The sequence below is a fragment of the Lampetra fluviatilis genome, chromosome 2, assembly GCF_964198595.1.
Source record: "Lampetra fluviatilis chromosome 2, kcLamFluv1.1, whole genome shotgun sequence".
In the NCBI taxonomy this organism is placed as follows: domain Eukaryota; kingdom Metazoa; phylum Chordata; class Hyperoartia; order Petromyzontiformes; family Petromyzontidae; genus Lampetra; species Lampetra fluviatilis.
In genome coordinates, this window is record NC_136276.1 from 35,077,725 (window position 1) to 35,088,943 (window position 11,219).

General features: G+C 47.6%; 1 protein-coding gene across 1 annotated transcript in view; it reads left to right on the forward strand.

Moving 5' to 3' along the window:
- The window catches only part of LOC144938549 (zinc finger protein PLAG1-like), a 42,324-nt gene extending 34,952 nt beyond the window's left edge, over window positions 1-7,372 (forward strand). Inside the window, exons 4-6 of the mRNA XM_078866476.1 lie at window positions 833-1,378; window positions 1,917-2,218; window positions 3,656-7,372. Of these exons, the coding sequence (XP_078722602.1) occupies window positions 833-1,378; window positions 1,917-2,218; window positions 3,656-5,105 (2,298 nt within the window). The 3' untranslated portion in view covers window positions 5,106-7,372. The remainder of the gene's footprint in view (window positions 1-832; window positions 1,379-1,916; window positions 2,219-3,655) is intronic.
- Window positions 7,373-11,219: the final 3,847 nt, after the last annotated feature.

Here is an 11,219-nt window from a genome sequence, read left to right on the forward strand (position 1 = left end):
TTAACACGTAGGCTTTCGCGACCAATATCCATAAGAGGTTTTGGGTTAGATCGCGTAACTATATAAATGTGTCGTTAAACCCGCCACCACCCGACACAGCCAACTAGTAAGGGTTGTCATGTTAACAGAACAATGTATTGTAAATGTTGTGGCTTGGCTCTCCAACACACCGGTGTACTGTACTAGTGACGAATTGGCCACGTTCTGTTTACGTGACAAACCTTACTAGTTGGCTGTGTTGGGTGGTGGCGGGTTTAACGACACATTTATATATTTACGCGATCTAACCCACAACCTCTATGATGGACTGCTGTAAAGTGTATTTTTGCGGTCTTCCGCTGGCCCAGATGTCTTGGAAGAGTTGGGAGTATACCCGCGCTCGACCCCACTCCATGTGACCTGTCAAACGAGCACCTGTGGTGCACCCAGTTCTACTGCTGGGTGGATAGAAGCAGGGAGGTGTTATTTCAACTGCCATGCCAGGAGAGTGAATTAACAACTTCTGGATTGTGAATATTATTTAGAGGAGTATGTATACAAGGCGTGTTTAGCCATGATGAGGACAAGCTGATGAACATAGATCAATACAAAACACCAATAGATTACGTAACATAATAACAGTGCTAAGGAAGACCAGGTAACCTACACTGATTTTGCAGACTTGGCACTGCTATATGTCTAGGGCAGTAGTTCCCAACCTTTGGAGGTTGGAGAATTTCAGAAACGAGCCCATGAAAGCTATTACCCTGAATTGACGTGATTTAGGTTTTCTCAACGCCGTGCAAACGGGCCGTGCGTGCGCGAACGTGACGCTTGCGTCGTTCCTTTGCAGCCAGAAACCCCTGACCCCTGGAAGTGTTCCAACTGCAGCAACGTGTTCAGCACTTTCTCCCTGCTGGAGTCGCACCACTGCAGCAGCCACGATGACTCCGATCTGGATCCCGCGCGAGTGCTGGATCTGGATGAAGGCAAGCAAGCACTCGTTTCAGGCCACCAGACTCAACCGGAGCTGGAGGCGCAACTGACTTTGGCTCGGAGGAAAACTCCTAGCGGCGGCAAAGGTCGCGGACGGCAAAAGGGCAAGCAGAGGGCGGCGGTGGGTCGTCGGGCGGAGGGGCACCTCGCCAACGAAGAGCCGAAGGGCAACTGCGGCCCTGCCGGGTTAACGCTACCACCGAATCAGATGGTGCACCCCCCGGGGGCGGACAGGCAAGGGCCGGGCCAGCTGGGCGACGTGGGGCAGATTGAAGTCGGCGGCCCAGGCCCAACCTCTGGCGGACAGCAGGCGCTGCTTTGCTCGCTGCTCGAGCAGCAGGCCCTGCTGATCCACCAGCCACCTGCGGCGGCGGCGGAGGAGCTAAGCACTTTTGGACTAAAGGTTGGGCCGCTCCCATGCACGTTCATATATTGCCAATATACACACCTCAATCACTCAAAGTTCAACAGACAGCCCGGGGGTCTCGGTAATGTGTCGTATACGTGGTATTCGGTAAAATTTATTTTTATGATCGTTTGATCGTCCTCCTTGCATAGCCGTGGTGTCAGAATTTTTTGTTTTTTAAAAACTTCCACATTGAAAAAATTGCTGCCCTCTACCATGTGGAGCAGAGGTCACTTGAAGAGATCTCAGATGTAAAGCTCTGAGATCTACTTCCATGGGCCGTCCCCGATCGCACCAGCGATGCACTGCTCTGCGAGACTTCCGAATGGATTGTTCGTCTCATTGCATGACGTTGATAAACAAACAAACCACCACCCTCCCCTTCTCCCACCGCACACATTTTCCGTCAAATATTGCAACGCTCGTGCATTTGCGTAACCCGCGAAACGTTTTAACTTTGAAGGCAGCCGGACGAGCGAAGGGCATTGACCGCCTTTGCTGTGCGTGGGTGGTGGGGGGGTGGTGCTGTGCGCAGGCGGAGCGCGTGCGCGCGCCAGGCAGTGGACCCCCGTGCGGCGACGCCGCCGCCGCCGACGTGGGCAGCCCGCCCCGACTGCGCGCCGTCAAGCGGGAGGGCTCGGGCCCTCTCCTGTCGTCGCGCCGGCGGGGCCGGGAGGGCCGGCCGCGGCGAGCCTTCCCGTGTAGCGCGTGTGGCAAGGTGTTCATCAGCGTGGAGAAGCTCAAGGTGCACTCGTACTCGCACACGGGCGAGCGGCCCTACAAGTGCTCCATCGAGGGCTGCTCCAAAGCCTTCGTCTCCAAGTACAAGCTGCTCAGGTGCTCCGATGCTTTTTTGCTCATGTTTTCTCTTTTCCTTGCGTAACAAACCCGCACCTCCGATTATTTCTTTAGAACTGATTTTTTTTAGTTTGTCCTTCCCCCGCACCTCCGATTAGCACGGTTGGCTACTTGTGGTGCGAAAGAAGTTCAGCATACATACGTACGTACTCTCTATGTATTCAACGACAACAAATATTTGAAAGCACAGAACCAGGGTTCATGGCATCCAGGTAACTGGCATGACCAAATGTGACAATAGGCGCTCTTCATCATGATCTAGGAAACAATAAACTGAAAAACTAAACTATTTTTTATTTTACCAGGTAAGGCCCACTGAGCTATTTAGCTCTTTCAGACGCAACCTGGCTACAAATAATAGCTCAATGAAGTGTCTTATGTGGAAATTTAAAGCAAGCAAATACTCTAACTACATGATTCTAAATATAGAGGGAAAAACTGGAGAACCCGGAGAAAAATGAACACGACTACGGGGAGAATATACGAACTCCAAATATACAGCAGCAGGCGTCAGGGTCGGGATCGAACCCAAGACCTCCTGCATATCAGGCGAGGGAGTTCACATCTCGCCACAGCATCACCAATATGAGAACGATAGAAAGGAATGGGAAATGGAGAGTGGTGCTCCCATAATTAGACTGACCGTTCTTTGCCGCAAGCTCCCGATTTTTTGCATTTACCGCAGTTTGTGTCATGCGTTGTTTTTTTACTAAAATAGGAAAGGTAAAATGTGCAATCTCAGGTGAAATTTACAGTTGTTGAATGATTGAGTGTGCTGAATAATGTAGAAGAAATGTAAAATGAGGAAGTAAATAAATTAGGAATATTGAAGCCAACTTATGGCCCCTCACACGCCTAGCGGCGTGTGAGGGGCCATGATAACGTTCGTACGAGATGACCTAATATAAAATTAAATGACAGTTTCAAGTTGTGTTACTTTTAGGGTTTACGCTGGAGAAAATCGACCAAATTATTTGAAACGTTAGCAACATTTGGCGATTGAAAAAGCTAACACTGAGTAAAAAGTTTTTTCTGCCAAGGTGATGACTTCACACGCCATGTGATGACATCATTGAGTGTGGCGTTATCTGGTTGTGCAGCTCTGAAGGTAACGTCATTACAACTTGATATTTAAGGGCACAAACGCATTGTGTTGGAAAGTATGTGCAAGATTTTTTGTTTAATGCAATCATTTGTTAGTTGTTGTCTTCATATGTGGGTTGCTAGCCAAATGTAATAAGCATGCATACATTAATTTTTACTTATTATTATATAAGCTTTTATATTTCACTTTTGCAGTCAATATTGGGATTCATAATTTACTTTTTGGTTGTATGTGGCGAAATGTAAAAATATATATTATTAGTGAACCTTTTACGTACTTACATTTTGCACTTCTCTGCTCCCCACCCCAAGGCACGTGGCCACCCACTCCCCGCAGAAGACCCACAAGTGCCCGCACTGCGAGAAGATGTTCCACCGCAAAGACCACCTCAAAAACCACCTGCAGACGCACAACCCCAACAAGCTGGCCTACAAGTGCGAGGAGTGCGGCAAGAAGTACAACACCAAGCTGGGCTTCAGGCGGCACGTGGCTCTGCACGCGGCCGCCAGCGGCGACCTCACGTGCCGCGTGTGTTCGGCGCAGCTGGAGAGCACGCCGGCGCTCCTGGAGCACCTCAAGACGCACGCCAGCAAGCCGTCGGCGGGCCTCAAGGAGAAGCGGCACACGTGCGAGCAATGCGAGCGGCGCTTCTACACGCGCAAGGACGTGCGCCGCCACATGGTGGTCCACACGGGGCGCAAGGACTTTGTCTGCCAGTTCTGCTCCCAGCGCTTCGGGCGCAAGGACCACCTGACGAGGCACGCCAAGAAGAGCCACGGGCAGGAGGTGCTCAAAGGCCGGATGGAAACGCACCAGGAAATATTGGGCATGCTGGGCGTGGGATCGCTGCAGCAACAGCAGCAGCAGCAGCAGCCGCACCACCACCATCATCACCATCACCAGCACGTGCGGGAAGACTACGGGGGCATGCTGGCGCAGTCCACCCAAGCCTTTTTGCAGGCCATGCCGGTTATGAATGTGTATTCGCAAGTAGGGGCGTCGTTGCCGCCTCTCTCCCCCCACCACCACCACCATCACCACCACCAGCAGCAGCATCAACACCAGCACCAGCAGCACCACAATCCGCTAAGCTTGCCTTTGGGCTGCATGGAACCCGTTTCGTCGCCCATCCATTCCTCGACGCCGCAGCACGTGCACGGATTGCCGTTGACATTGCCCCACGAGTTGCCGACGCAGAAGTATCAGCTGGGATCTACCTCATTTTGCAGTGACGAGGCCAAGCGCCTCTCACAGCAGCACCAGCACCAGCAACAGCACCAGCAACAGCACCAGCAACAGCACCAGCAGCACCAGCAGCAGCACCACCAGCAGCAGCAGCACCAGCAGCAGCACCAGCAGCAGCAGCAATCACCGTCGGCCCACAACACAGGTGGCGCGATGGATGACGGCTCGTCTGACCCGCTGCTGCAGAAGGAGAGTGCCGCCATGGCCGAGACGCTTAGCGCCGCCGGCGTAGACCTCTCGCAGTTGCTCAGCTTCCTGCCGCTGAGCCTCCCGGGGCCCGCCCAGCCGGCCGGCGATGACATGGGTGAGACCGCCGGCGACGGCGGAGGGGGCTACCTGGCTGCAGAGGACCAAGGCGGCCACATGGGTGGCGCGCTGGAGCAAGCCTCGCTGGAGCCGAGCGAGCAGGGGGTCGGCGGTGGCTTGAACATGGGGCACATGCACCCCATGGTTCCTCCCTATACCTCAAGCGTCGGCACGCCGTCACTGCCACGCTTCCACCAGGCCTTCCAGTAGTAGTGCGAGCGGAGGGTCGTGCCGGAGCTATTGTCACTGCCCTGCTCTGCATGCTTGTTTTTCAGGGCCAATAGCAATCTGTGGAACCGCTAACTTGCTCTGACGGCATTTAACTCGCTCACGTTTTAAAATAATTCCATTTATATTTGAAGAAAGAGTGCCATTGCGTATTTCACTTAAGCATGTGTTGTTTTTGTCAGCTTAGTACCCGCAGTTATTCAAATTGTAAGCAAATGTACGTAAAGGGAAGTTGGTGGTCCCACTGACTTATATTACTCTGCCGATTTCACTATTTAAGTGCGTTTGATGGTGGCCTGGTTATTGAGGCACTTTAGTATGCACCTGTTGGGCGCCCTTTATTCTTGCCTTACTGTCGATGGGCATTTTATTAAGACACCTGTAATGTCACTTTACAGACAGTGTGATAAAGCATTTATTAAGTCTGTGCCTACCTAAGTTATTACAGACTTTGGAAATGTGGAAAGTATTAATTTAATCCTTAACTGATTCAGCATTAAAAAACTATAAATGCCAAATAACACTGGCCAGAATCATGTTCCCCCTATCTATCAAAGAGAGTGTTAAAGTTATCTTTTTTGCAAACTTAAATGACACAACTCGTGATTTTGGCTGGTTTTTTTTCGACTGCTTTAACAAGGGCACTTAAATCCACAATAATGTAAAATAACGATGCCTTCCCGAGCACCTTCGGGTTGTACCACATCCTGTCCGGCGTGATGTCTCAAAGTTCCTGACGAAGCTTCCAAACGTCCGAGATCGAGCCGAACAAACATGGGGTACAACCCTAACAACGCATGGGAGAGTGATGTCAGCACAACCGTGAAAACGTACGAAGTTGTAATTATAGTAATAATAAGTTATCAGTAAAGCATTAAAACGCTATATAGCAATTTGACAAATAGTGCATGATGCCAGGTTTTCCTTTCCAAAGTCTGTAAGGTATTTCTTATCTCCTGATGTCAAAGGGTGATGATGTCCAATGTGTGAATGTGAAGCACGTGGCATAACAAACGCCTTAAGGTTGGGACGTCTGTGGAAATAGTCCTGTTAGTGCCTTGACTATTCTTTTGTGTCGGTGGTGTGCTCTCGCGTGGCCTTCTGAAGCACACTTCATCTAACTGTCTGCTCAAGAGTTTAATCTCCATCCTGGCCTCATTGTGTTCTCTTGAAGCGGCATGTTGTTTACAGTGTTTGACTTTTGCTTTACCCAAAGCAAGGTCTTTGCTATGAAAGTCGTCACAACAGTTTTGAAAATGCCTTGGGGATGATTCGTAGGCATTGTGTGTGATCATGACTGACAATGCAACAGAGCAATCCATACAACGCCTTGTGGGGACTCAGCTGTTCTGATTCGGTAACATTTATTTTTTGTAGGTTTTTTTTGGGTTGTAAAAGTGAATTTGAAAGTGCATCCATTCATTGCTTGCTTGCTTCTCTACTGGCCAAAATGCCTCTAGAGGCTACACTAGATGGAGCTTTTGATATCCCCTTTAGAGGGTATTTGGTCTACTCTTCCTCACTGGCTAGGCGTTTTGGAAGTCGTGGGAGTACTGAAACTTCACCCGATCACACACGACCTGCTGGTTGACGAACTGTGATCTACTCATTTATAGTGCTGCACGAACGGAGGGTTAAGTTAAGAAACTCCCCCTATCGGTTCGTTCAACTGCCACGTTGGAAAATCTAATCAAGCCTTTGCCATCTGGGTTGCAATTCCAAATGTGCTAACCGTTACACTGCGGCAGCATCCTCAGATTTTGTTTTACCTTTGGTTAAATGCATGACATGCTTATGACATGACATGCTTATCCCCCAAATTAATACTTTCGACGATTACGCTCACTGGACATACTGTAGTGTATACCCATGACACACATTTTAAAATCCTGGACTACATATTAAGCCAAAGATATTTGATTCAAAACCCACAAAAATCGAAATGCCTCTGTCATTTCAGAATCTGAGTCGGCGCAGCGTGGCATGGATTGCTTGAAACTAGGCATTAATAAAAAAAAATACCTGAATAATGCGGGCACTTGACAAAATACCGTTAAGATCGGAGCAATTCATAGGGGGGGAAGCCCTGTAACTGTTACTTCGGGAATTATTGTACATTGCGAACTTTTAAAAGGTTTTTTTTTTATGTTTCATATTTGAAATGTATTGTTATTAACCATGTTTGCTGCTGCTTAGCCACCACCGTGGCTCAAAAGACTGTTAGAAAGACGCAGGAGTTGTGCCGGTAAGCGGAGAGAGGGGGGGCAGAGATGGAGGGTGGGGAGGGGGGTGGCACTGGGGGGGGGGCACTCTCCATCCTCTGCGCTGTGGATGGGTGTGCTACTCGCTGGGGGCCAAGGAGCGCTGTGCCAATTGTCAAAAACCTCCCCCAGCCCCCACGCTCCCTCTTGCGCTACCCGCACAAGAGTCGCACGGAGGGGCCGCCGCCACCGCGCCTCGCCAACATTTGCCAAGACATATTCTCCCTCGGATCTTATTCTCTTTTTTTTCTTATTCCGTGATGTAATTTTTGTTGTTGGGTTTTTACATCTTGTATGTGTTAAGCTGCCATGTGATCCAGGTACGTTTGATGCACTGCTTTTTCCAAGGAGAGTTTTATTGGCGTCAGGTTTTGGTCACAGCGGCAGTTAGGCGCCTGTGTTTTTCTGACGACGACGACGACGATGTTCCAGTCGAATAGCGTGGCGTCAATTGACACAGTGGGCTGGTTCAGGCAATGCGCACTTGCTTTATTACCGCAGTCTGGGATGCAGATGATCTAATAGTAAGCACTTAACTACATCTGTACATGTTTAACATTTTAATTGTATCTTTAAAATATTTAGTAAAAAACAATTTGGCACTTAGTTTGCATGCGAGGGGGATAACGGCGTATTGGTTAAACGTAACAACTTTTTCGAAATCCATCAAAAAGTGGCATTTTTACTTGTACACTTTCCTTAGAGGTAACTGATTTGCTGTTGACTGAGCATTAAGTGGATGGCGTCGAAGGAGTCCAGCTAGAATCGTGATCGACACGTTGATCAATAATCTGCCCTGAAGAGGGAAACTTTGTTTTCTAGTTGACGTTTTGGGTTCATGGCGTCTGCTGCTATGAAGAAGGGCCATTGCCCAAAACGTCGATTATTTAATTGAAAAAAAAAATCTGCTTTGGGCAGTGTTATTGACCGAATGTATCCAGTTTGTGTGCTTTGTGCACTCCTGCCAACGCAGCATCACAATGTTTTCGCGTGGTTTAAACGGATAGGTTTGCACACCAAATACGTTATGGAGACAATATTGCAGACGTCTGGAATCCCAACCCATCACACGCATGTTATTTACGTAAACTGGTGTTGCTCCAGCAGCAACGGAAAAGTGAACGTTGGTAAATTGTAGCAACCACGATGGCGTAACCAGATCCATGGCTGGGCATCGTCACTCGGGGAGCCGCGGTGTACCATGGTGGGGGGGGGGCACTTATCTAAACAGGTTGTGCCGATCGATCGACGACGATTCCTGGGTGCGATGAAATCACAAATGTTTCAAGTCAGAATTGATACCTTGTAGGAGAAAAACAACAACAACCGCTCTCATCCATAGCAGCAACGAGGAGGATGTGAGAGAGAGAGAGAAAAAAAACACATTTCACTGCCGTTTACACTAACGAGTTGAGAGAGTTGGCATTAAAACATCAGATTTATTACTTTTACAAAAAAAAGTCTATATTCATCATAGCCATTAAAATGAAGGAAATAAGCCTTAAGTATTTATGCATAGAGGTATTCTATAACGTTTGCATATTTTCTCGATTTTATTTTTGAAGATATGCCCATTTTAACTGTGATGGCCTCATTCAAAAATAGACACTGTGTAGTCCGTTTTATTTGTTTATACTACAGCAGATTTCTATAGCTATGTACAGTTTATTAGTTGCAGTATATAACACGAGCGTAGCCAGGACCTGTAGAATCGGCATGCAGAGGTGAGGTTAGGCAGCCCGTACCCGGATTGCAGCGTGCCTCTCTGCGCGTGCAACTTTGCCATCAAAGTCCACGATCCATGAGCGCGAAAGAGCTTTGCACAAATCTGCTTTTGGGCACACTTACGTCGATATATACGCTCTGTCCGGTCATCTCTCTGCGTACAAGTGTGCTGCTGGTTGCATCCTATAGCTCCAGGTCGCAGCCATATCATCACCCAAGTTGGTATATCCGTGTGTTTTTTTAAACGCGTCCGTAAAACGACGGACTCTCGCAACATTGCCTCGAGTCTTCAAAAAAGAAAGCCGATTCATATGTCATTGGCATGCTTTACAGAACACAGAGCAGACAGACACTCTAGACATCCCAGGAGTCACGTTGGTATGGCATTAATTTGGAAATTGCGGAAGTTTGTTGATGTTACTAATACGGACGTGAATGTCTTGCATTATTACCTGTTTGTAACTGAAGATACGTTATGAGCCTGATACGGCTGATATATTCAACGCATTAGCCCGTGGTTTAAGAAAAACACATTGTGGGCATGAATCGCCACATATTAGGAACAAGTGCCTTTTTTGGTTTGTTCAAAGAATATTTATTATTTTGTCTTTTTTTTGTGTACAGGCACTTAAAAGCAAAACAATAATAATGTTTTACTTATCCCCCCCCCCTCAACTGCACATATCTGTGCAAAGGGTAAAGTTGAGATGGTACTGGTGAATTAATTACCCTGCCTCACTGAAATTCGAGAGTAAGTGTGAAACATTCACATCTTGTCGAACGTGTCTTACCTCATCTTCGTCATCACACACACACACGACAGGCTGGCCTGGCACGAATGGGTCACATGCGCGTGCGTCAATGATGCACGCGCATCAATTGATCCTGATGGCGGTACCCCGGGGTAACAAATCATACAAAATAGCCGAGGCAATTAAATATTTTATTTCTGGGACACTATTTTTTCTTGGGGTGTTACTTAACTCCGCGAGTGGGGTACCAATCAATCCGAAATCAGTGCTACTCCGCCATGTTGAAACGCCAAACAGCATAAAAAAATCCGTTGTCAAAAAATGCTACTTTGAATAGTTTGCATCGTGTACAGCTCGTCGAGATGAATCGATTGCCGCATCGCCGACCATCAGACTAAAAATGACTGCATCACGGAAATTATGCGAGGTACCGCCATAAGGTTCAATTGGCCAAATTTCAATGCCAGTAAACATGTACAAAGAGAAATTAGAGAGAGAGAGAAAGTGAGATAAGAAAAAATATATCGAAACCCTGTTATTGATACGTGCAGTAGCGTATATGCAAAAGCATAGAGTAATTGTTTTGTAAGTTTTATTGCAGCCAGCTGCCCTCAAGAGCACTTGTTTTTTGTGATTTTTGGCAACTCCTCACATTGGGTTCAGCACTTACCAAATAAAAGCAAAATACAGTGCCTCAGCCTAGCTGAATTGAATTGTATTCAGTAATGGGCACGCGTGTCTTTTGTTCGTCAACAAAACCCACGTGGCAATAAAAAAAAACATATTTAGTTTTAGTGATTACAAATGTAAGTAACGTGAAAAGAAAAATCACTATCTACCCCCTTTCAAAGTACAGTTGCGTATATGCATAGTGTCTTTCCACAGCACTGATTGCAGTTCCGCTCAATGAGGTACTTTCGATGTGGCTTGTTGTGTAGCCTGGTCGCAAGAGCTGGGCTGCAGGACACTGCTTGTTTATTATTTTGTTCCGGGTTGTTGTTTTTGAATATTGGAAATATTTCTCATTCAAACACCTACTGGCGAACGGTGCACGACCCCTGGGTTCAACAGCCTCGATCACGACACTCGCCACAAATACAATATCCCAACGGAGTTCTTCTGTAAAGGCAACACTCGTGTGTCTCCCTCCCCCCTCTCCTCATATCTGAAGTGGAGAACAATGTTTGGCAGGTTCTTAGCATGCGTTCGCACAGCTCGGTGCAAAGTATAGAAATTCATGCTTAAGGCCGTTATGTTGGGACGATTCCATAACACCTTATTCTCCACGTGAAAAGCATTTTCGTTGGGATATTTTTTGTTCATTTAGCACGTAGCCTTTCATAGCCACTCGTAAATCA